This window comes from Schistocerca cancellata, chromosome 1 (assembly GCF_023864275.1).
Source record: "Schistocerca cancellata isolate TAMUIC-IGC-003103 chromosome 1, iqSchCanc2.1, whole genome shotgun sequence".
NCBI lineage: Eukaryota > Metazoa > Arthropoda > Insecta > Orthoptera > Acrididae > Schistocerca > Schistocerca cancellata.
In genome coordinates this window covers 770,992,442-771,019,462 of record NC_064626.1, presented here as the reverse complement: position 1 = coordinate 771,019,462, position 27,021 = coordinate 770,992,442, and the positions used below count along the sequence as shown (strand labels likewise).

General features: G+C 41.0%; 1 protein-coding gene across 8 annotated transcripts in view; it reads left to right on the top strand.

Annotated features, from left to right (window-relative positions):
* LOC126186955 (diacylglycerol kinase theta) overlaps positions 1-27,021 on the top strand; it is a 703,899-nt gene that overhangs the window by 475,945 nt on the left and 200,933 nt on the right. For all 8 annotated transcript variants that reach the window (XM_049928254.1, XM_049928253.1, XM_049928259.1 and 5 more), the window contains one exon: positions 10,117-10,251. In XM_049928254.1, coding sequence (XP_049784211.1) covers positions 10,117-10,251 — 135 coding nt within the window. The remainder of the gene's footprint in view (positions 1-10,116; positions 10,252-27,021) is intronic.

Sequence of the window (27,021 nt, the reverse complement as noted above, 5' to 3'; positions counted from 1 at the left end):
CTGCATAGAATTATGATTATTATTATAGAGAACAACATTAGGTAACTGAATATTAACTCCAAAGTCTGGTAAACCTAAACAATTTAAGCAGTACACACTAGAAAAGGTCTCAGGAGGGACGAATGTTATCTGTTCCATATTTAATTGGCATTCGGAGTAACACCTCATGGCACTGTGGGAGCTAATAGCTGCTACGGCACCTATCCGCCTGACTGCAGTGCCAGTTCGGCATGAGCAACATCTTGCCAGCCGCCCAGCTGCAGTGCCAGTACGGTGTGGTCTGCCCGACCACAACAGAGTTTGGTGCGAGTTACGGCCACTTGCTGGTCGCCTGACCCTCGTGCCAGTCCAGCACGAGCTATATTTTCTGCGTGATCTTTTCCTGTGTTTCCCGACAAAACTTTGCTACCAACACCTTCTGCCATGTAACATTAGTAGTATGCGCTATCTGCTATGAAATACAGGTATGAATCATCATCTACCACACAATTTCAGTACAATGCACCTACTGCCACACAACATTGATACAAAACACCATCTGCCACACAACATTAGTATGAAGCACCCTTTGCCTTGTGACATTGGTTCAAAGCAGTCTCTGCCACACAAAATTGGTGCAGAGCATTGTCTGCCATCCAACACTTATACAAATCATCCTCTGTCATGTGAAATTGGAATGCAGCACCCTCTGTTATAAAACTTCTACCACATAACAATGGTACCAAGCACTCTCTGCTGTGCATAGTAGTTACGGAGCACTCTGCCACCAAACGTGGTACAAAGCACCCTCTGCTATACAACATTGATACACTGCACTCCCAGTCATGCAACATTGATATGGAGCTCATACTACCAAGCAACATTCATAGGATGCACTTTCTGCCACAAAATATTGGTATGAAACATCCTCTACCACACATCAGTATGAAGCATTTCCTGGCTCCTAACATTGGTATGATGCACCATGTGGCATGCAGCATCAGCACAAAGTACCCTTTGTACCGAGCATTAGTACAAAGCACCCTCTACATAACACTGATAACGAAGCACCCTCTGCTGTGCACAGTTGGTATGGAGCACCCTCTGCTGTGCAAATGGTATGAAGCACTATGTGCCCTGCAAGAATGCTATGGAGCACCTTCTGCCATGTAACATTAATACCGAGCACCCTCAACGATGGCATGAAGCACCAACTCCAATGTAACATTGCTACAGAGCATCATCTGCCACCCAACATTGGGTACAAAGTGCTCTCTGCCACACAACATTGGTACAAAACACCCTCTACCACACAACAATGGAACAAAGCACCCTGTATCATGCATCATTGGAATGATATGAAGCACCTTCTGCCATATTAGCTTCAACAACAAAAGGAAACAGTTGATCAAATTTGAAAGTTTGCTTGAAAATTAATCCTAATAATACTAAAATAATACATAGCCAACAAGTCAAAAAGATAATATAATAATCAACAATGAAATAATAAAATCAGCCGATCATTTTTATTAACATATGGCATCTAAATATGATGACTGGATGGGTATCATAGAAAATAAACAACTGAGTAAAAAAGAATATACTGGTTGTAACAATTCGATAAATGACTACTCCCCTTATTTAACACTTATGTGTTGTTATAAGTATTATAACCGCCCTCTACAAAGTAAATTTGGTACAAACCATTCTCTGCAAAGTAACATTGGTATGACTACCCTCTGCAAAGCAAAATTGGTGCAAAGCACCCCCTGCAAAGTAACATTGGTACGAAGCACCTTCTGCTGTGCAACAGTGGTGTGAAGCAGTCGCCACCCTCTAACACTGATACTATGTACCGTCTGCCGTGCCACATTCGTACAGTGACTGTTATTGATTGCTTACATTATCTTGTGGGATTCCAACTTCTTTAATATCGTCTTCTGTTTTGGTCATCCATTTTGTCTTGTTTTTGCTAGTATCCAAGGAGTAGAAAAGCAATGAAATCACTCAACAGAGGAAAGTCCACTGGACGTGGCGGGATACCAATTCGATTCTACACAGAGTATGCGAAAGAACTTGCCCCCCTTCTAACAGTCGTGTACCACAAGTCTCTAGAGGAACAGAAGGTTTCAAATGATTGGAAAAGAGCACAGGCAGTCCCAGTCTTCAAGAAGGGTTGTCGAGCAGATGCGCAAAACTATAGACCTATATCTCTGTCATCGATTTGTTGCAGAATTTTAGAATATGTGTTTTGCTCGCGTATAATGTCATTTCTGGAAACCCAGAATCTACTCTGTAGGAATCAACATGGATTCCGGAAACAGCGATCATGTGAGACCCAACTCGCTTTATTTGTTCATGAGACCCAGAAAATATTAGATACAGGTTCCCAGGTAGATTTTCCTTGACTTCCGGGAGGTGTTCAATACAGTTCCGCACTGTCGCCTGATAAACAAAGTAAGAGCGTATGGAATATCAGACCAGCTGTGTGGCTGGATTGAAGAGTTTTTAGCAAACAGAACACAGCATGTTGTTCTCAATGGAGAGACGTCTACAGACATTAAAGTAACCTCTGGCATGTCACAGGGGAGTGTTTGGGACCATTGCTTTTCACAATATATATAAATGACATAGTAGATAGTGTCGGAAGTTCCATGCGGCTTTTCGCGGATGATGCTCTAGTATACAGAGAAGTTGCAGCATTAGAAAATTGCAGCAAAATGCAGGAAGATCTGTACCGGATAGGCACTTGGTGCAGGGAGTGGCAACTGACTCTTAACATAGACAAATGTAATGTATTGCGAATACATAGAAAGAAGGGTCCTTTATTGTATGATTATATGATAGCGGAACAAACACTGGTAGCAGTTACTTCTGTAAAATATCTGGGAGTATGCGTGCGGAACGATTTGAAGTGGAATTATCAAATAAAGTTAATTGTTGGTAAGGCGGGTGCCAGGTTGAGATTCGTTGGGAGAGCCCTTAGAAAATGAAATCCATCAACAAAGGAGGTGGCCTACAAAACACTCGTTTGACCTATACTTGAGTATTGCTTATCAGTGTGGGATCCGTACCATGTCGGGTTGACAGAGGAGATGAGAAGATCCAAAGAAGAGTGGCGTATTTTGTCACAGGGTTATTTGGTAAGCGTGATAGTGTTACGGAGATGTTTAACAAACTCAAGTGGCAGACTCTGCAAGAGAGGCACTCTGCATTGCAGTGTAGCTTGCTGTCCAGGTTTCGAGAGGGTGCGTTTCTGGATGAGGTATCGAATATATTCCTTCCCCCTACTTATACCTCCCGAGGAGATCTCAAATGTAAAATTAGAGAGATTCGAGCGTGCACGGAGGCTTTCCGGCAGTCATTCTTCCCGTGAGCCATACGCGACTGGAACAGGAAAGGGAGGTAATGACAGTGGCACGTAAAGTGCCCTCCACCACACACCATTGGGTGGCTTGCGGGGTATAAATGTAGATGTAGATGTAGATTTACTAATTTGAAGATTTACTTTGTGAGCTGGTTTTTGTTCATTCTGTGGATATGTCCATAGAATTTCGTCCTTATTTTTCTAAAGGTGTCCGTCAGTGTTTCTGTCTGTTTGTAGATCTTCCTTGATAGACTCTTTATCCAAATACCTTCACGAAAAACTCATCTGAATATTTTCCTGCAAATTTTTGTATCCTACTTTCCAATCTCTCTTGTTTTTGTTTGGCATTGAATCACCGTTGCGATGCGATTGACTCAAAGGAATGTGCTAGCAGGTGTATCTGGAGATCGGTGGGTAGCTTAGCAGATGGCACTGCCCAAAGTGTTATATCCGGCATAGTTTGCTTGTTGGCCTGCAACCATAGGCAGTGCCAGAGTTGTGATGGTGTCTGGTAACAAGGTGTTCTTCATATAAAATTTTTAGGACGAGCTCCTGGAGGGAAGAGGCAAAGTCATACCTTGGAGCCGGTGTCGGAGAGAGGAGCAGGTCACAGATCAGGTCTGTGTCGTCATGAAGGTGAGTCATGAGGCACAGGAACCTGGAGTTGTCATCGGAAATGTTGGGTAGTTTGAAAATGTGCTCTACCAAAATGAACTACATCACATGGTTGTCTTTTGACTGCAGTGGTAACTTCGATGGGCGTCCAGGGGAAGGATCAGATCTGAGTGGTCATGAAGGTGTCTCATGAGGCACAGAAACCTGGAGGTGTCATCAGAAATGTGGTGCAGCTTGAAAATGTGCTCTACCAAAGTGAACCATGTCACAGGATTGTCTTCTGACAGTGGCGGTAACTTCGGTAGGCATCCAGGGCGAGGAGACGGTGGAGAATTAGGAACCTCTGGGAATGCCGAATTGTTTTTGTGAGCCGTGAAATCCCGTTCCGGCCAGGGAATGGTAGCACAGTAGTCCGATGCAGCAGGTGTGGGTGGTCCCACAGAGAAAACAGGAAAAAAGGCGGGGGGGGGGGGGGGGGGGTATATGTCCAATATGTCTCAATTTCCATGTGTGTGAACACTGAGCATACCTGTTGTGTCGCGGGCGGCCTTTGCGGCAGTCATGGTCAGTACCATGTAACGAACGGGCGGAAGGACGATAGGAGCCGGGGTCCCTGAAACTGTGGTACGCCAGCCAGGGGCGTCGCGTTGAAATGTCCAACATCGGAGAAAATGCGGAAGGCCATTGTGGCAGGCACAGCTGGTGCAGTGGAAGTGGAAACAGAGAGTGGGTTTATGGCAGGAGCTGGAACCCTCTGTGTGGGCAGGGGTGGTAGATGGGGGGGGGGGAGGCAGATTGTGAATGTGTGTAACATGTATTAAAGTCCACAACACATGGCGGCGGCAAAGTTTGTTGTGCAGTGATGTATGTCGCAAGATGGGTTTGGGGGTATGCCTCCATTGGCTGCACAACACTAGCACCAGGTGCTGGCCTGTAAACTAAACTCACACTATTATGGTCAGTTGCCTGCGAAGAAGCTATGTGTAATGCCCGTGGTGCGCTGTTAGTGATGGTATGTCCTTTGATAGCATTCATGGGCATAATAACAGGTGCAGAGGAAAGCTGATTGAAACATGTTACATGTTGCAGTAATGGCAACTTTGCACATGGCACTGCAGTAATGGTTGCGGGAGCACACTGTGAATGAATGTTCAGCTGCAGAGGCAACCTAACATGTGCGTTCGGTTTATGATCACAATAAACACTGTTCTGAATATTGTCTGAGCTAAACTACTCACAGTGACGAACACAATCTGGCAATACAAATTCTGAGTCCATTGTTCTGTAGCAAACTGTTGTGGTGAGGCAAACATCTCAGGTGACATGGGTGTAGTACGTGCATTGTAGTCTGCACTTATTCGTGATTACTCTTACAAGTTATCTTTTTTTCTAGTCATCTGTTTATCTAGATTCGTTACCTGCCTTATCATAAAGTGGCATTATGTGGTTGTGGTCCGAAGACTTGTTTGACGTAGCTGTCAATGCTTCTCCATCCTGTGCAAGCCTCTTCATCTCCAAAAAACTAATGTGACCTATATCCTTCCACTAATTGTTTTCATCCCTTGGTCTCCTCAAACAATGTTTACCCCCTACACTCCCTTCCAGTACTACATTGGAGAATCCATGATGTCTAAGAATGTGTCTTATTAACCAATTCCTTGGTTTAGTCAAGTTGCACCACAAATTCCTTCTTGTCTCCCCAATTATATTGAGTATTAGTTACATGACCTACCCATCTAATCTTCAGCATTATTCTGTAGCACCACATTTGAAAAGCCTCTATTCTCTTCTTATCTAGACTGTTTATTGTACACATTTAGCTTCCATACGTGGCTGCACTCCATACAAATATCTTCAGAAAAGACTTACTAAAACTTAAATCCATATTCCATGTTAGGAAATTTCTCTTCTTCAGAAACGCTTTTTGTGCCATTGCCAGTCTACATTTTATATTCTTTCTACTTTGGCCATCATTAGCTACTTTCGTTGCCCAAATAGCAAAACTCATCAACTACTTTTAGTGCCTCATTTCGTCAGCATCACCTGATTTTATTCGACTACATTTCATTATCCTTGTTTTACTTTTGTTGATGTTGATCTTATATCCTACTTTCAAGATGCTGTCCTTTTCATTCAACAGTTCTTCCAAGTCCTTTGCTGCCTATGACAGAATTACAAAATCATCGGCACACCTCAAAGTTTTTATTTCTTCTCCTTGAACTTTTCTTAATTACTTGCTCAATTACAGATTGAAAAACATTGGGGATAGGTTAATCCTTGTCTCATTCCCTTCTCAACCACTGCTTCTCTTTCATGCCCCTTGACTCTTATAACTGCCATTTTCCCGGGTTCTGTCAAGTTGTTCTCACAATATCATATCTCCCATTTCGTCCTCATCTATGTCTTCTTCCGTTTCTATAATACTGCTTCAAGTTAATCTCCCTTGATAGACCTTCCTTCCATCTTCCACCTATCAGCTTTCTCTTCTTTGCTTAGTACTAGGTTTCCATCTGAGCTCTTGATATTCGTACAGCAGCTTCTCTTTTCTCCAAATGCCTCTTTTAATTTTCCCCTAGTGAAATATGCTTCTAAATCGTTACATTTGTCCTCTAGCTATTCCTGCTTAGCCATTTTGCACTTCCTGTCAATCTCATTTTGTAGATGTTTGTATTCCCTTTTGCCTGCTTCATTTGTTGCATTCTTATGTTTTCTCTTTTCATCAGTTAAATTCAATATCTCCTGTGATATCCAAGGATTTCTGCTAGGCCTTGTCTTTTTATCGTAATGTGATGGTGAATTGTAAGATGTTATTGGAGAGGTATTGCCTTCCATTGTCTTTGAAAAATACTAGTAGCAGCTACTTAAAAAAGCTGAGGAAACAGCACATGTTCTGCAAAAGTAGTGGCTTTCTTGAAACTTCCTGGCAGATTAAAACTGTGTGCCCGACCGAGACTCGAACTCGGGACCTTTGCCTTTCGTGGGCAAGCGCTCTACCATCTGAGCTACCGAAGCACGACTCACGCCCGGTACTCACAGCTTTACTTCTGCCAGTATCTCGTCTCCTACCTTCCAAACTTTACAGAAGCTCTCCTGCGAACCTTGCAGAACTAGCACTCCTGAAAGAAAGGATATAGCGGAGACATGGCTTAGCCACAGCCTGGGGGATGTTTCCAGAATGAGATTTTCACTCTGCAGCGGAGTGTGCGCTGATATGAAACTTCCTGGCAGATTAAAACTGTGTGCCCGACCGAGACTCGAACTCGGGACCTTTGCCTTTCGCGGGCAAGCGCTCTACCATCTGAGCTACCGAAGCACGACTCACACCCGGTACTCACAGCTTTACTTCTGCCAGTATCTCGTCTCCTACCTTCCAAACTTTACAGAAGCTCTCCTGCGAACCTTGCAGAACTAGCACTCCTGAAAGAAAGGATATAGCGGAGACATGGCTTAGCCACAGCCTGGGGGATGTTTCCAGAATGAGATTTTCACTCTGCAGCGGAGTGTGCGCTGATATGAAACTTCCTGGCAGATTAAAACTGTGTGCCCGACCGAGACTCGAACTCGGGACCTTTGCCTTTCGCGGGCAAGCGCTCTACCATCTGAGCTACCGAAGCACGACTCACGCCCGGTACTCACAGCTTTACTTCTGCCAGTATCTCGTCTCCTACTTTCCAAACTTTACAGAAGCTCTCCTGCGAACCTTGCAGAACTAGCACTCCTGAAAGAAAGGATATAGCGGAGACATGGCTTAGCCACAGCCTGGGGGATGTTTCCAGAATGAGATTTTCACTCTGCAGCGGAGTGTGCGCTGATATGAAACTTCCTAGCAGATTAAAACTGTGTGCCCGACCGAGACTCGAACTCGGGACCTTTGCCTTTCGCGGGCAAGCGCTCTACCATCTGAGCTACCGAAGCACGACTCACGCCCGGTACTCACAGCTTTACTTCTGCCAGTATCTCGTCTCCTACCTTCCAAACTTTACAGAAGCTCTCCTGCGAACCTTGCAGAACTAGCACTCCTGAAAGAAAGGATATAGCGGAGACATGGCTTAGCCACAGCCTGGGGGATGTTTCCAGAATGAGATTTTCGGTCGGGCACACAGTTTTAATCTGCCAGGAAGTTTCATATCAGCGCACACTCCGCTGCAGAGTGAAAATCTCATTCTGGAAACATCCCCCAGGCTGTGGCTAAGCCATGTCTCTGCTATATCCTTTCTTTCAGGAGTGCTAGTTCTGCAAGGTTCGCAGGAGAGCTTCTGTAAAGTTTGGAAGGTAGGAGACGAGATACTGGCAGAAGTAAAGCTGTGAGTACCGGGTGTGAGTCGTGCTTCGGTAGCTCAGATGGTAGAGCGCTTGCCCGCGAAAGGCAAAGGTCCCGAGTTCGAGTCTCGGTCGGGCACACAGTTTTAATCTGCCAGGAAGTTTCATATCAGCGCACACTCCGCTGCAGAGTGAAAATCTCATTCTGGAAACATCCCCCAGGCTGTGTCTAAGCCATGTCTCTGCTATATCCTTTCTTTCAGGAGTGCTAGTTCTGCAAGGTTCGCAGGAGAGCTTCTGTAAAGTTTGGAAGGTAGGAGACGAGATACTGGCAGAAGTAAAGCTGTGAGTACCGGGCGTGAGTCGTGCTTCGGTAGCTCAGATGGTAGAGCGCTTGCCCGCGAAAGGCAAAGGTCCCAAGTTCGAGTCTCGGTCGGGCACACAGTTTTAATCTGCCAGGAAGTTTCATATCAGCGCACACTCCGCTGCAGAGTGAAAATCTCATTCTGGAAACATCCCCCAGGCTGTGGCTAAGCCATGTCTCCGCTATATCCTTTCTTTCAGGAGTGCTAGTTCTGCAAGGTTCGCAGGAGAGCTTCTGTAAATTTTGGAAGGTAGGAGACGAGATACTGGCAGAAGTAAAGCTGTGAGTACCGGGCGTGAGTCGTGCTTCGGTAGCTCAGATGGTAGAGCGCTTGCCCGCGAAAGGCAAAGGTCCCGAGTTCGAGTCTCAGTCGGGCACACAGTTTTAATCTGCCAGGAAGTTTCATATCAGCGCACACTCCGCTGCAGAGTGAAAATCTCATTCTGGAAACATCCCCCAGGCTGTGGCTAAGCCATGTCTCCGCTATATCCTTTCTTTCAGGAGTGCTAGTTCTGCAAGGTTCGCAGGAGAGCTTCTGTAAAGTTTGGAAGGTAGGAGACGAGATACTGGCAGAAGTAAAGCTGTGAGTACCGGGCGTGAGTCGTGCTTCGGTAGCTCAGATGGTAGAGTGCTTGCCCGCGAAAGGCAAAGGTCCCGAGTTCGAGTCTCGGTCGGGCACACAGTTTTAATCTGCCAGGAAGTTTCATATCAGCGCACACTCCACTGCAGAGTGAAAATCTCATTCTGGAAACATCCCCCAGGCTGTGGCTAAGCCATGTCTCCGCTATATCCTTTCTTTCAGGAGTGCTAGTTCTGCAAGGTTCGCAGGAGAGCTTCTGTAAAGTTTGGAAGGTAGGAGACGAGATACTGGCAGAAGTAAAGCTGTGAGTACCGGGCGTGAGTCGTGCTTCGGTAGCTCAGATGGTAGAGCGCTTGCCCGCGAAAGGCAAAGGTCCCGAGTTCGAGTCTCGGTCGGGCACACAGTTTTAATCTGCCAGGAAGTTTCATATCAGTGCACACTCCGCTGCAGAGTGAAAATCTCATTCTAGTGGCTTTCTTGCTAACTTATTGGGTTACATTTCAGTGGTATAATCACAAATAGCAGTAAATGGTATTGTGATAGTTCATTGTTAATGTAGTAATAGTTTGTTGTTAATTTAGTGTACAAATTAAGTTTATATGATTTGGTTCTGTTTTGTTAAAGTGCAACTTGACATATTCCACATCTCTGAAGGTTCTTCTTGATGGTATCTGGTGGATGTGATGAATGAGTGCCTCAGATATGAATAGATGATTGAAGTGAGAATATAAATGGAAAGTATTCGAGGGAATGCATGTTGTTTGTTTGATACTCAGATGATTGAAATGAGAATATAAATAGGAAGTGCTGGAGGGAATGTATGATGTTTGTATGGTATTCAGTATGCCTATAATCATTTTTTAATAAACAGCAATGTCAAATTATGCTGAGTGTTGAATTACTTATTTTTATAAAACAGTTTTACAAACAGAATTTTTATTTTTATTACAGAAATGGTAAAAGTCTATGATGGTCACAGTTCATATCGAAGGCGCATATTCCGTGTCATTACTGTGCCAAGACAGGCTTCATTAGAACAATTCCTCACAGCAGCACTTCGAGCATTCCATATAACTAAGGATCCAGGTAATAACACAATATATAACTGTGGTGACATAGACTAAATTAATTTGTCACTTTCAATTTATCACAAGAAGGGCTTTGTCTTGCTTGCTTTTGCTGCAGAGTGCCTGGCCCACTATTGTTACACACTTACGTCTGTTTAACTAATATATTGCCCATCTTATAGTGAAGCTTGTAACATATATTTTCTGTGTTTAGCAGTTGTAATTCTAATAGGAAGCTACTACGTATAATATTAGTGTAATTAAATGTGTGCAGTTTCAGAGGATAACAGTACATATGGATACCAAAAATAGCATTCTGTTATAAGTACTGTTATTAAGTTTCTACATTCATTCTTTTATTGCCTAATAGGGGCTTCCCCACCACAAATGGTACATTCTTTATCGTATATAATATTTGTCAGTGAAAGCTCTCTCCTACATACACAGTGGTACTGACTCAAATAATTGCAGCCAACTGTATACACTATGTGATCAGAAGTATCCGTACATCCCCAAAAACATAAGTTTTTCATATTAGGTGCATTGTGCTGCCACTTACTGCCAGGGACTCTGTATCAGTGACCTCAGTAGTCATAAGACATTGTGAGATAGCAGAATGGGGTGGTCCGCAGAACTCACGGACTTTGAACGTGGTCAGGTGATTGGGTATCACTTGTGTCATACATCTGTATGCAAGATTTCCACACTCCTAAACATCACTAGGTCCACTGTTTCTGATGTGATAGTGAAGTGGAAACATGAAGGGGCACATACAGCACAAAAGTGTAGAGGCCGACCTCATATGTTGACTGGCAGAGACTGCAGACAGTTGAAGAGGGTCGTAATGTGTAGTAGGCAGACATCTATCCAGACCATCACACAGGAATGCCAAACTGCATCAGGATCCACTGCAAATACTATGACAGTTAGGCGGGACATGAGAAAACTTGGATTTCATGGTCTAGTGGCTGCTCATAAGCCACACATAATGCCGGTAAATGCCAAATGATGCCTTGTCTAGAGTAAGGAGTGTAAACATTGGTTGATTGAACAGTGGAAAAACGTTGTGTGGAGTGATGGATCATGGTACACAATGTGGCAATCCAATGGCAGGGTGTAGGTTGTTCTTTTGTGTGGCACTATCACAGCACAGGCCTACATTGATATTTTAAACACCTTCTTGCTTCACACTGTTGAAGAGCAATTCAAGGATGACAATCGCATCTTTCAACATGATTGAGCACCTGTTTATAATGCACGGCCTGTGGCAGATTGGTTACATGACAATAAAATCCCTGTAATGGGCTGGCCTGCACAGAGTCCTGACCTGAATCATACAGAACACCTCTGGGATATTTTGGAACGCTAACTTCATGCCAGGCCTCACTGACTGACATCAGTACCTCACCTCAGTGCAGCACTCCATGTAGAATGGGCTGCCATTCCCCAAGAAACCTTCCTGCAACTGATTGAACATATGCCTGCGAGTGTGGAAGCTGTCGTCAAGGCTAAGGGTGAGCCAACACCATATTGAATTCCAGCATCACCAATGGAGGGCCCCAGAAACTTGTAAGTCATTTTCAGCCAGGTGTCCAGATAATTTTGATCACGTTGTGCATATATTCCATATGTTATTGTACTGCAGTAAGTCTGGTTAAAAATATTTTGTTAAAGTCACTGAAGATGGTGGATTTTGAACTTTCAGGGCGAGGAGTCTCACCAACAGGAAACTGACGGGTGCATGGAATACTATGGGTATATAAGAGTGAGGGGGAGGGGGAACCGTCGTAAAAGGCACAGGGGATGGAGTGAGAACAGTCATTCACAATTTTCTGGCTGCATCACACTCAAGAATCGTAATATAAGTAATAATGGACTGAAGTTTTGTAATTAAAGGCCATTTAAATGGATAATAAAGACTTATGGCTAAATCAGTAAAGTCAACAACTCCATAAATATTTGTTAAATGTAACATGAAAGGGAACATACGTTTTCATTTAGAAAATGTGTGCTAATTTATGTAGGAGAGTAACAGTTTTCTTCATGTACAATGTACTTATGTATGAAAGACAGCTGATACATATTGGAAAATGTATGCACAGAACAAAATAGAACACTAAATTAATGGAATTATATTATCATGTGTGTTGAATGAGTGCAGGATTCAGGGATGTAAACCTTCTGCTCTACATATGCATATTGCTTACACTTAATCAATCAGTGGGAAAGCAATGAGCAAAGACTGAGATTCAATTCACACTGAGGCAATACAGTATGTGATATGATACACAGTGCAACAAGCAATACGACGCAGAAGCAACCTGCATTGTCAGAGCACATAGAAACAGTAGAAGTGGCTTATTTGGTTCACACTTGATATGACAGCAATACAACACCAATATGCATCTCTATTGCATTGCCTGGTGCCACAGGGCATACTGGTCACTCCATGCAACTGGTATTGTACAACACATGGGGAGGAAAATTTCATGTCATCTGATGTACCTCAAAAAAATTGTTTTATGTAGATGAAGCAAAGGTACATCTCTGTAGTTAGTATCTCAGAAAACTTTTACTTTTCCTGTAAAAAATTAAAAACATTGTCCTGGGTTTCACACATGTTATCCACATCACAGTATTTTCCATTCAATTTTGAGAAAACTCTTTGGGAAAAAAAACTGATTTTTTCACATCTTATAGGCTGATATCACAGCTTAATAGAGAGCTGGTTTTCTTTTCACTACTGCCCATAATTATTGTGGTACTTCAAATTAAAATATAACACTGTGCATATTTTGAAAAGTTTGCAGTGAAAAATTAAGTCACTGGCCAGTTTTCAGTTGGTGCATTTTAGGGGATATATTGCTGCATAAGAAATGCGGCTAACATACTGAAATTGTTTTAGTGCTGGAAGAAGAACCCTACCTCTTTCCATCCTCAAGTATATACATTTTTATGTTTGACCGCGATGAACTAGATGCACCACACTTGACACTATGACCCAGTCACACGCATTTGTGCTGCCAAATTGGAAAGAAGTCTTGACCTGTGCATTTCTTTCTGTGCTGGTTATAGTCAACATATCATTTACACAGGAGGGCAGTTCAAAGATGATCATTTTCATTCAGCTCGTTGAAAAAAGCCCTTGTCTTCAAGAAACCACATTATTTGGGCCCTCCACCTCTCATATCATTGCCCATACATGAAGGTGTTCCCCTCTTCTGAGCATGTACCACCACTTAAGGAAAATAAAGACAGCATGGCAGTTTTAATACACTGCTGTCTGCCACAGACCCTCAGGAAGTGGAAAGTTGTTAGATGTCAGAAGAAACAAGTAATGTGGTTGATCTCTCTCCAAAAGAAAAGCTGAAGCCAGCAAGAGTGATGCTAGGGAAACATTTGCTGACTGGCTGGAAACTAAGAAACTTAATTAAATTAAAAGAAACCAGAATTCATCAGTTGATGATGCCGACTGGATGTGTTTTCAGTCATGCTGCCTGATTTCAAGAAACATAGTGACAGGTTTAGAAGAGTTGCAAAGGCAAAATGCCTACTATTTTTGCATGAGAAGCTGTACAAAAACAAGATGGAGATGTTGGAATTTTCCTCAATGTCCATAGGATTCCTCCATTTCAAATACATTGTCTATCCCTGCATGTGTTTCACCAGCAACTGCTACATCATCAATGGTGACGTATCTCACTTCAAATCTGGCAATATTCCTTGTGAATACATCTGAAGCTGAATCACTTGTAGCTTTTAAACCTGTGCCCATTATTTATGTATGTACTTCATTGACTAAAGTACCACACTAAGTAATCTAACTAAAAATAAACTTTTGATAGTGGGATTTTTAATGACATTCACACTCTTTCACCAACTTACTTTCTCACCAGGAGAAATAACGAGTTGAAAATTTGTGTCATTCCTTGTCAGAGTAGCTGATATTAGTGGCTCCAGAAAGTGGAAACTGTCTGGACTCGTTCTGTAGAATTTGTATTATTGTCGAGAGAGTTGACAAAACACCACAGCTGAACTAGAGCTGGTGAAACACCACAGCCGAACTGTCTGTTATTAATATTGCGGTACAGGTGCTCCCAGTACTTCCTTTCGTTTCAGTTATTTGAACTTTAAATAATGCTATGCCACAATAACATCATCTTCAGAAAAGCTCATGATTGCAAATGAAACAGAAATGTGATTTGTGCTGACCTGCTGCTTGTAATAATGCAGGTACTTTGTGCACCATACTGCATTGCATTTCATCCCAGTGGGAACACAAATGGCGCAACGATAAGCATCATGTTGCACTACCTTTATTGCAACATATCATATTGCATATTGTATCGCCTCAATGTGACCACACCTTAATGTGTGACTGGACATGCCCTCTGTCTGGTCTACCTGTATAAAATGGTTTTGCATTGTTATTGTATTTATGTGTTTTAATGTGATGTATCTGAAGCCTGCTCACAGAACTAGTCCAGCATTTATGTAAGTAATAAGAAACTGAAAATAATGGCCAGGTATCAGGTGTTCACATACAAAACATATCATATACACTAGTGATAAATGAATTTTTCTCATTCCTCATTTCCTATTATGGTGTAAAAATTGCTAATAGTTTACATATGATAAGTTTGAACCTTTGACAACCATTTTCAGCTTTGTATTATTTATTGACATTTCCTTGAATTCCTTTCTTCCATCTCATTTCTTTATACATTTCTTCTCCTTCTTTGGTAAAATAGGAGCATTCAGAACCTCAAGGCAAAGATCTGTATTGTTTGGTACATAATGTATATATTAAGCTTTTACATTCAATCTTGCTCTGTCAGTTGCTATAACACAAAGAGGCAAAATTTCTCTATTATTTATATTTTGTCTTTCATATTTTACATATATACATTTTTTTTTCAGTAAAATATGAGTGTCAGTTGCTTCCTTCAACAGACAATTTCATATTCATTTGACAAATGTATTATGAATTCATCCCTACAGAGTTTTTGTGGTAACTTAAGAATGCCATTTTTAAATAGTCATTATCTACTTTCTTACCTCTGACCAATAGATCAGTAACATAAATGGACAAGAAATTAGTCACCTTCATTCTAGCTTCATTTCATGGCTGAAAGCAAGGGGAAACTATGGCCGTAATTTTTCCCGAGGGCATGCAGCTTTACTGTATGATTAAATGATGATGGCGTCCTCTTGGGTAAAATATTCCGGAGGTAAAATAGTCCCCCATTCTGATCTCCGGGCGGGGACTACTCAAGAGGATGTTGTTATCAGGAGAAAGAAAACTGGCATTCTACGGATCGGAGCGTGGAATGTCAGATCCCTTAATCGGGCAGGTAGGTTAGAAAATTTAAAAAGGGAAATGGCTAGGTTAAAGTTAGATATAGTGGGAATTAGTGAAGTTCGGTGGCAGGAGGAACAAGACTTCTGGTCAGGTGACTACAGGGTTATAAACACAAAGTCAAATAGGGGTAATGCAGGAGTAGGTTTAATAATGAATAGGAAAATAGGAATGCGGGTAAGCTACTACAAACAGAATAGTGAACGCCTTATTATGGCCAAGATAGATACGAAGCCCACACCTACTACAGTAGTACAAGTTTATATGCCAACTAGCTCTGCAGATGACAAAGAAATTGAAGAAATGTATGATGAAATAAAAGAAATTATTCAGATAGTGAAGGGAGACGAAAATTTAATAGTCATGGGTGACTGGAATTCGAGTGTAGGAAAAGGGAGAGAAGGAAACGTAGTAGGTGAATATGGATTGGGGCTAAGAAATGAAAGAGGAAGCCGCCTGGTAGAATTTTGCACAGAGCACAACTTAATCATAGCTAACACTTGGTTTAAGAATCATGATAGAAGGTTGTATACATGGAAGAAGCCTGGAGATACTAAAAGGTATCAGATAGATTATATAATGGTAAGACAGAGATTTAGGAACCAGGTTTTAAATTGTAAGACATTTCCAGGGGCAGATGTGGACTCTGACCACAATCTATTGGTTATGAAATGTAGATTAAAACTGAAGAAACTGCAAAAAGGTGGGAATTTAAGGAGATGGGACCTGGATAAACTGAAAGAACCAGAGGTTGTACAGAGTTTCAGGGAGAGCATAAGGGAACAATTGACAGGAATGGGGGAAAGAAATACAGTAGAAGAAGAATGGGTAGCTCTGAGGGGTGAAGTAGTGAAGGCAGCAGAGGATCAAGTAGGTAAAAAGACGAGGGCTAGTAGAAATCCTTGGGTAACAGAAGAAATATTGAATTTAATTGATGAAAGGAGAAAATATAAAAATGCAGTAAATGAAGCAGGCAAAAAAGAATACAAATGTCTCAAAAATGAGATCGACAGGAAGTGCAAAATGGCTAAGCAGGGATGGCTAGAGGACAAATGTAAGGATGTAGAGGCTTATCTCACTAGGGGTAAGATAGATACTGCCTACAGGAAAATTAAAGAGACCTTTGGAGATAAGAGAACCACTTGTATGAACATCAAGAGCTCAGATGGAAACCCAGTTCTAAGCAAAGAAGGGAAAGCAGAAAGGTGGAAGGAGTATATAGAGGGTCTATACAAGGGTGATGCACTTGAGGACAATATTATGGAAATGGAAGAGGATGTAGATGAAGATGAAATGGGAGATACGATACTGTGTGAAGAGTTTGACAGAGCACTGAAAGACCTGAGTCGAAACAAGGCCCCCGGAGTAGACAACATTCCATTGGAACTACTGACGGCCTTGGGAGAGCCAGTCTTGACAAAACTCTACCATCTGGTGAGCAAGATGTATGAAACAGGTGAAATACCCTCAGACTTCAAGAAGAATATAATAATTCCAATCCCAAAGAAAGCAGGTGTTGACAGATGTGAAAATTACTGGACAATCAGCTTAATAAGCCACAGCTGCAAAGTACTAACACGAATTGTTTACAGACGAATGGAAAAACTAGTAGAAGTCGACCTCGGGGAAGATCAGTTTGGATTCCGTAGAAATACTGGAACACGTGAGGCAATACTGACCTTACGACTAATCTTAGAAGAAAGATTAAGGAAAGGCAAACCTACGTTTCTAGCATTTGTAGACTTAGAGAAAGCTTTTGACAATGTTGACTGGAATACTCTATTTCAAATTCTAAAGGTGGCAGGGGTAAAATACAGGGAGCGAAAGGCTATATACAATTTGTACAGAAACCAGATGGCAGTTATAAGAGTTGAGGGACATGAAAGGGAAGCAGTGGTTGGGAAGGGAGTAAGACAGGGTTGTAGCCTCTCCCCGATGTTATTCAATCTGTATATTGAGCAAGCAGTAAAGGAAACAAAAGAAAAATTTGGAGTAGGTATTAAAATCCATGGAGAAGAAATAAAAACTTTGAGGTTCGCCGATGACATTGTAATTCTGTCAGAGACAGCAAAGGACTTGGAAGAGCAGTTGAACGGAATGGATGGTGTCTTGAAGGGAGGATATAAGATGAACATCAACAAAAGCAAAACGAGGATAATGGAATGTAGTCGAATTAAGTCGGGTGATGCTGAGGGAATTAGATTAGAAAATGAGACACTTAAAGTAGTAAAGGAGTTTTGCTATTTGGGGAGCAAAATAACTGATGATGGTCGAAGTAGAGAGGATATTAAATGTAGACTGGCAATGGCGAGGAAAGCATTTCTGAAGAAGAGAAATTTGTTAACATCGAGTATAGATTTAAGTGTCAGGAAGTCATTTCTGAAAGTATTTGTATGGAGTGTAGCCATGTATGGAAGTGAAACATGGACGGTAAATAGTTTGGACAAGAAGAGAATAGAAGCTTTTGAAATGTGGTGCTACAGAAGAATGCTGAAGATTAGATGGGTAGATCACATAACTAATGAGGAAGTATTGAATAGGATTGGGGAGAAGAGAAGTTTGTGGCACAACTTGACCAGAAGAAGGGATCGGTTGGTAGGACATGTTCTGAGGCATCAAGGGATCACCAATTTAGTATTGGAGGGCAGCGTGGAGGGTAAAAATCATAGGGGGAGACCAAGAGATGAATACACTAAGCAGATTCAGAAGGATGTAAGTTGCAGTAGGTACTGGGAGATGAAGAAGCTTGCACAGGATAGAGTAGCATGGAGAGCTGCATCAAACTAGTCTCAGGACTGAAGACCACAACAACAACAACAACATTCTAGCATCAGGGAACATGTTCACAACTTTGGTAACATCTGTGATTTGCCAAGACGTGCTAGAACAAATTTCAGGCTGCAGGAAATATGAATGTACAACCTCCTCTAACACAATAATTGTGCTGGTTGCCCAAATTAGTTGGATGCCATCACTGATGTTTGTTGCAATGGCTCTGGAAGACCCAATGACTTTCAGTTCTGTTCAGACCTGAGGATTTTGTAGCACTGAATACGTGTGTGACTGCTCATGAATGTTCTGAATCAGTCCAAATTACCCTGTGGACACAAGAATGGGTCCATCGTATTTATAGTTCTCACCAATTCATATCAAGAGCCATAATTTAGGGGAAAGTTAAACCCTGTGTTAAGGTAGATTGACTTCCACTGTTCCAATCCTGTGATACTGGATAAATTTCACAAATTGCCACTGCTGTTTTCCATGTATGTTGCCTTGGTGGAGATGGCTGTGAACAGTGTGTAGAATACTATTAAGTAAAATATGACATACTCTGGTTTTTCAGGACTTGGTGGACATTTTGCTTTGATACTCATTGATAAACTTGTAAAGGACTGTCTGCATCTGTAATGCTTTCTGATGATACAAGCATATTAATCAAGAGCCCAAACAGTCAAACTACACACAGCTTAAATGCCAGCTAAACAGATTAGCCAGTTAACAGTGAACAACTTAAATCTTAATCTAACAGAAACATACATCATACAGTATCGAACAAATAACTATTATTGACAAGTACCGGAAATGGATTATTGGACACTAAATGAAATCTTGAATGTAAAATTACTTGATATTCAAATGAATAACATACCAAAAGGTAATTGAAACACTGATCAACTAATCAAAAATCTCAGTATGCTGAAAATGTTCAGTCTCTTTCATTCTTTTGACTGGTAAACAAGAATGCTAACATATTTTGTGTACTTTCATGATGTTTAACCATTTGTCATGGCTGTAAGCCTGAGGAGATTTTATTCAGTCATGTCACTGCGAGACCATACACTCGAAGTTTCATTTATCAAAGCATATAGTGAGAATATTATTTGAAGTAGCTAACTGCATCTTGCAGAAGCAGTATTTTATTTCGGCAGAATAAAAGATAAAAAAGTATTTTACAAGTACTGACAGTACAATAATTCCACAAAGCTCATGTTTTTGTTATAAGTATCTTACTGCTATCAGTTTCAAGTATGGCTCATTGTCAGGTGGTATCTTTATAAAATCAAACTGCAAGAAGCATACAGAATCCATAATATTGAATCCATAATATTGCATCAATGGATTAATAAATAAATTATCTTATACATTGACAATATGCAAAATGTTTCATTCCTTAGGCACTCCATATTCTTCCAGGAGATGGTACTGGTCAAAACTTATGAATAAAATTCTAATAAACATGTGTCCAGAAACATTACTAGTTGTGATATGGACCAGTACAGAATAGTATAAACTGTCTCCCTGTTCACATTCATTACACATTTCTTATTGGCAGTGTTTCTCTCTCTGTGCTTAATCCTCTGACTGTAATGTATAACACTTGCAGCTGTCTCCTACATCTGCCATTCCATACATACCATTTTGAGGTTGGGATAGCATTTAAACAAGATTAGTGTCAAATTAATGGGTACTTTTTATCGCCAATTTTTGCATAAGAAATTACTGAGACTATTAGGGTTCATTACCCCTACAGAAAGAGATCAGGTGTAGATTATGAATGACAGTCCGCCTCCGTATCGTAGCGGTAGCGTTACCACCTACCACACCAAGGGGCCCGGGTTCGATTCCCGGCTGGGGCAGGAGATTTTCTCCACTCCGGGACTGGGTGTTGTGTTGTCCTCATCATCATTTCATCCCCATCTATGGCATGCAAGTCGCCCAATGTGGCTTCGAATGCAATAAGCACTTGCCCTCAGCGGCCGAACGCCCCTGAATGGGGGACTCCCGGCCCACAATGCCATACGCTCATTTCCATTTCATATGAATGACGGAGCACAACTCCCTTTCCTCTACCTTTTACAGTGGTATCTCACACAAACATGTAATGAGTTATGGCTCAGTTGTCAAGAAGCTCCAGGAGTGAGGATTCCCAATTTATCTGATCTTAGTATCTTATATTTATGGTTTTGGAGATATTTAAAAGCATTGATGTATTCCACACTCACAATCAGTGCACGACATGTTACAGGAGCATGTGTTCCATTCGTGTCACCAAATCTGAGGGCAGCCATGATTCTTTAAGAAGAAGGGCTCAAGGATGTGATAACTACATCGAACAGATGACTATTATAATACAAAATGTTCCCATGGCATCACTGATCCTTGCTACCTGGATTCTGAGGCCATTGTTGTTCCTTTAGATGGATTGCTCAACTGCAGAAGGAAACTAGCATCACACGTGGGTTGGGAGCAAGGCTTACTATTTGCATTATTGTACCCAGAATTGATCATGTTCCTCTGCTTTGGAGCCAAGTCTAAGATATGAAAAAAAAGTTCAGATGATTGTGTGATGATTTTAGATGCTGATTTCTCAGTCTCTGATATAAGTGGAGGATTGAAGGGCTCCATTGATAGGTCAGATGTGCACTATATGAAGGAAGTTACTACTTAGGTAGTGGAATATCTCTGGTATGTATGAGAGGACTTTTACGCTATAGGAAACCCTTCATAAGGTCAGTGATGAATTACTGGCTGTAATTCAGAAAATGTGAAGCACATTAGAGAAACATTTTTCCTCTCAGATCCGTATGAGGAACTGTAATGTAATATTAGTGAATATCACTCATGATATTATCAGCAGGGCACAGTGGTAACCTGGCCTCGGCAGGAACTAATTTAGTCACGTGATCACATTCCAATTCAAGGTAGCATGCACCTCACAGTATGGGCATGAAACATGATCATGAAAAGCTGCCATGGAGAATACCTTCATGGGAAGCAAATGGCAGTTTTCTGTTAACATTATTAAGCTTACTGCCAATGAGAGTGAGATAGGTGAGACAGCAGCAAAGAGGGGCAATTGAAGGTGCAAGTAACTGTTTGCAGGCAAAACTTAATAAGTCAGTGGTGTGCAAATTACTAAAGGAGGAACATGATGCCAACCAATTTTATTATACACTGACAGAAAAAAAAATCGCCATACCAAGAAGGAATTGTGCGACATAAATGAAAGTTGGTAGGCATGTTTTTACATCTCAAAGATGATGTCTATTAAAATTTGGTGCCAGTCACATAAAAATGGCACTAGTAGCACCACTATGAGGATGCAAAGCAGATTTGCTTTAAATAAGTGATGTAATGGCCTTGAGTGTTAGTTACCTCAGATTGGACATGGTGAGTTGATATTAGTCAAGAGTGTCTTTAAGACCACAAAGACCCCGTTATCAGCACCTCAGTGACTTTGATCAAGGTCATGTAATAGAGCTGCAAGAAGATGGATGTTCCTTCGCTGTGATGTCTGACAGACAACAGTAATAGTTTCAAAAACAAATTGAAATCATACCTCCTTGACAACTCCTTCATACCATAGATGAATTCTTCACTATGAATAAATAAATGTGGAGATATAGTATATGCATTTCGTGCCATTTAAAGGAATGGGATAGATAATAGAAATATTTCCTGTGCGCATTTCTTGTGCATTTGACACGTTCCACATCATAATGGTTTTCCATGCTATTGATCAATGGAACACATAACTAACTAACTAACTGATACTACAGACAGACTTGGCAGAATTATAGACACTGTACCTGACTGCTGGCAGCAGTGATCACGATTATGTATGATCACAAGAAGACCAGGCTCTGGAAGACCACTTGGTATTGCTGAGAGGAAATACCATTATTACATTTGGAGTATGGCTCTGGTGCATCGTGCTGCATCTGCAGCAGCTTTTTGAGTGGTAGTTGGCACCACTTTGACACAAGAAACTGTTACAAATCAGTTGCTTCAAGGACAGCTCCGAGCCAGATGCTCTGTAACATGTGTCCCACTGACCCGAAACAACTGCCATTTGTGACTTTAGTGGTGCCAGACAAGAGCTTATTGGAGGGCAGGGTGTAGGTTTGTGGTGTTTTTTGATCAAAGTTAGTTCCATCTCAGTGCCAGTGATAGCCATGCATTGTTTAGAAGGAGGCCAGCTGAGGACCACAACCAACCTGTCTACAAGCTAGACACACTGGACCCATACCTGAAGTTATGGTCTTGATTCAATTTTATATGACAGTAGCAGCACTCTCGTCTTTATTTTATGCACCCTGACTGCAAATTTTTATGGTAGTTTGGTGATTTGACTTGTTGTGCTGCCATTCATGAACAGCATTCCAGGTTTTTTTCCCCAACAGGATAACACTTACCCACATACCACTGTTGACAAAGTGTCGACATGTTCCTTGATCTTGTCGATCACCAGATCTGTCTCCAGTCGAGCATGTATGTGACATCATCGGATGACAACTCCAGTGTCATCCACAGCCAGCATTGACTGTCTCTGTATTGGCTGACCAAGTGCAACAGGCATTGAACTCTGTCCCACAAACTGACATCCAGCACCTGTCCAGCACAATGCCTGCATGTTTGCATGCTTGCCTTCAACATTATGGTGGTTACACTGGTTATTAATTTACCAACATTTCACATTTGCAATGGTTTATCTCATATTCACATTAATTTGTGATCTTGCAGTGTTAATCACTTAAATATGTTATCTAGATAAATGTATTCCTGAAATTTCATTACTCTACATTACTTACTTTTTGATATTGTGATATTTTTCCATCAGTGTATTTTCAACTTTCTTGTCTGCCAAGGTATCTGTCCTCCAGTACTCATGATACGCACCCTTTCAAATCTAACGTCACAACAGTAAAAGCTAATAACACAGCACTGGACATAAACTGACTGCAAGGTCTAGTGAAGAGCGCTTTTGTTTAGTAATGCCAATGTCCCAGGTTCAACTCCTGACGACCACTTAATATTTTTTGTGGTAGACAGTTTTGGAAAAAGGTTCACACTATCTTGCGAGTCCAACTGTATTACTATACAGCAATTTCTGCGACCTCTATCATCTTGAAGAAATGGACAGAAAAATTAAAAATAATTAGAAGCAAGAAAAGCCAAACTGTTGGCATTAATAAAGGAAAATCAGACTCCACCTCTTTTTTCCACTGACAGAATTTTGTGAGAAAATGGTTCCCTACCTATTGCCACCATACCATCTAGACCTCAATCCTATACAACTGGTCTGGACTCTTGCAAGGAATAAGTCATAGTCGTAACATGTCAAGCATCACATTCTTTCTACTTGAAAAAGTAACAGATGATGCCTTTGCTGCTAATAAATAAAGCTTGGTGAATGCTTTTTGACATAACAGTACTTCAGTGACTTGATTCAAGTGGCTTTTCAGTTGCCCTCATAAGGCTGAATGAGCCTCCTCCTAGATATTTTTGTCATGATGCTAGGCACAACCAGTATTGTGGCCAGTAAGAACAAAAGTTTATTGATCCACATTCAAGTAAACGACAAACATAGAAACACATGGTGGCTCTTATTCTGAAATACCTGTAATTCTTAGGGAGTTACATTTTACCTAAAACTTCCCTGGAAAAATCAGGGAAATCTGAGGGAATTTCAGGAATTTCATAAAATCTCAGGGAATTCTCTATGTTTAACCTAGCATCAGAATTTAATTTGAGTTTTATAAATCACAAATTTTAAGACAATTAATACACTGAAGTGTGTTAATTGTATAAACATTATTCCATAAAAATTATTGACGTTTAAAAAACTGCAGTCCAACTACTGGTTATGACTGCTATATCTCAGCCGAGAGGAAACAAAAGTTGTCACTGTGAGAAGCTGACTCCCACCCCCTGCCCCCCTCCCCTTGATTCCCTGCTTGATGTTAATTTATCAGGCACTTCTTAAGACACCATCTTGCTCCCCATGCATGGAATTACCAGGGATTTTTTTTTAATAGTTCTGTTAGCCACCCTTGTTAACAGTACAATCTGTAGTAGAACAAAATCCGAGGGGGGGGGGGGGGGGGTCACTGGCTGCGCTATCTTTATGCGGAGGAGGCCTCCGGTAGGTGACATGACAGATGTCGTGCAGTGTGCACTAGTCTTGTGACCCACTGCAGGTGACCTCTGGTGGCCAGCCTGCACAGCTGCTGCTGGCGGACTATTTGAAGTGTATCGTGCTGGCAGCCTTGTGCCATGGCGCATGTCAAGGTGTTGCATGTAGGCTTACAGCACTCCTTGCCACAAAGAAATTTGAAGTGATTAATGGGAATCAAACTGGAACATTGTTGGCACTAGCCTAAACTCCTAGCCACTAGACCACTCAGTCAGTTTGCTTTAGCTGCTGTGGTATTAGCATTTACTGTTGTGACATGACATTAGAAGACTTGAAAGGCCATGTATCATGCCAAAAAAGTGTGTGATGACTATTGCAGGAGAGATACTATGATGGGCAAGGAAACTGAAAATATAATAAAGTTAGTCAGCATAGATTCTAATTAAGAGCCAGCAATATAATTCATGTCTGAAACAGCAGATGATGAATTAACAGACACTGCTGTGGAAAATAGTGACATCACTGGGGAAGGTAGTTCCTTGGATACTGCCAGCAAAGCATCACGAGCATCACAGATGCGATATTCTGTACATCATGTTTCTATTCGTGTTCTAAATGGCCACTTCATTCAGTGCCTTATAGAGACACGAAGAAAATGAAAGCATTCCACTTACAAGACTACAGGAGTATACACTGTTACTACCTCTCCTCCGTGCTTCTCGGGTATAAATATTATGGTGCTGCTACTGTGACAAGATTACTAGTTTTGTTTGCCAAATAATAGGGTCCCAGAATCAGTTTCACTTTTTAAAGGTAATAATGCCCACAATGTACTTAGAATAAAAAGCTGGATGAAACAGGAAATGGATAACAGTATAATCCTGAATTTAGATGTGAATATATATCACAAGGATAGGCTGGACCATAATGGTGGCAAAGTATCTGTCACCATAAACAGTTGAATAGTATCTTGTGAGACTATTATATATTCCAAATGTGAAATAATCTGGGTGGGGGTAACCATCAAAGGTGGGCCAAACATGGTAATCAGACGTTTTTATACCATCAGGAACTGTAGTGGCAGAATTCTTCAGAGAAAACTCTGAGAATATCAAAAGTTTGTTTTCTGGTAATGTTTTTGTAATAGGGGGAAACTTCAATTTGCCAACTATATAATGTGAGAACATAGAAAACTGGTGCCAGAGATATGGAGAATATGTGAGAACATAGAAAACTGGTGCCAGAGATATGGATTTGTGTGAGACTGTTCTGAATGATTTTTGAAAAATACTTCAAGCAGTTAGATGGCAAAATTTGAGGCATTCTGGTAACTTACAGACCCAAACTTTCCTAAATAGTTAATGTAGAGGAAGGAATCAGTGACCATGTGACCATTGTAGCATCCATCATTAAAAATGTTAAAGGAATTTTAAGGAAGATAAGAAAATATTTTTACTTAGCAGGAGTGACAGTAAACAAACCACAGAGTACCTTAACAGTCAACATGCCCAACAAACTCCAATAGCCAAGTTCTGAGGATAGCAGTGCAACTTATTACTACCCCACACATATACTTCACTACATGACCATGATCAGAAAATCAGAGGAATTAGAGCTCATACAGAGACTTAGAGACTTCATTCTTTCCATGAATCATTCTCAAATGGAACGGGCTTGGGGATAATGTTAATCGTACCAGAAGTACCTTCCACTACACACCATGAGGTGACTCACGGAATACAGATACGAATATACAAAAGTATATGTTACTGACCTTATGTTTGTGAGTTCTTTTTCTAGTTTTGATCAGTACCATCTCATTTAAGAATATCAGATACTTTTTAAATAACATGAATACCTACATAGGTGATTTTAAAAAATTAACATGATATAGGATGAATATGGACTGTGAGATAAGTATAATGTGCCATATACAAACATAATTCTACAGATGTTGAAAAATGGGAATCTATTATGCAACAGAAATATAGTGAGTAGTTCTGTCACAAAAACCTTTGTTTATGATAAACTTATTTCTTTAAATGTAAAATTTATGACCTCTCTTCATTTTATGACATTCATGCTATTAACCTGCATGTTGTATAAATGTAAAGAATACCAAGTTGTAGTCACAGAATAGCCCTCATGGTTCATAGGAGGTATATTTCTGGGTGTTCATTCTGGAGGCTATTCCATTTTTCTACACAAAATTTCAAAACTATTGATGTAGTCTTCTTTATTAGGTGCCGTTAACAAGGTACTGGATGTGCTTGCTGCATGAACTTCAGCTGGATGTAAGACCATTGGCCATAATACCTGACAGAGACAATTAGATCAAGTTTTGTAAAATAATGCATAAAAAATGGATTTATCAGCCCTAAAGTCCAGGATTGAATAACAATAATATGGTAAGGACAGGTTGCTACTTGGCTCATAGAGGAATTGATGAGTTGTGGACAGGCACAGTGAAAAAGACGTTAGAAATATTTCAGCTTTCAGGCAATGTCCTTCAG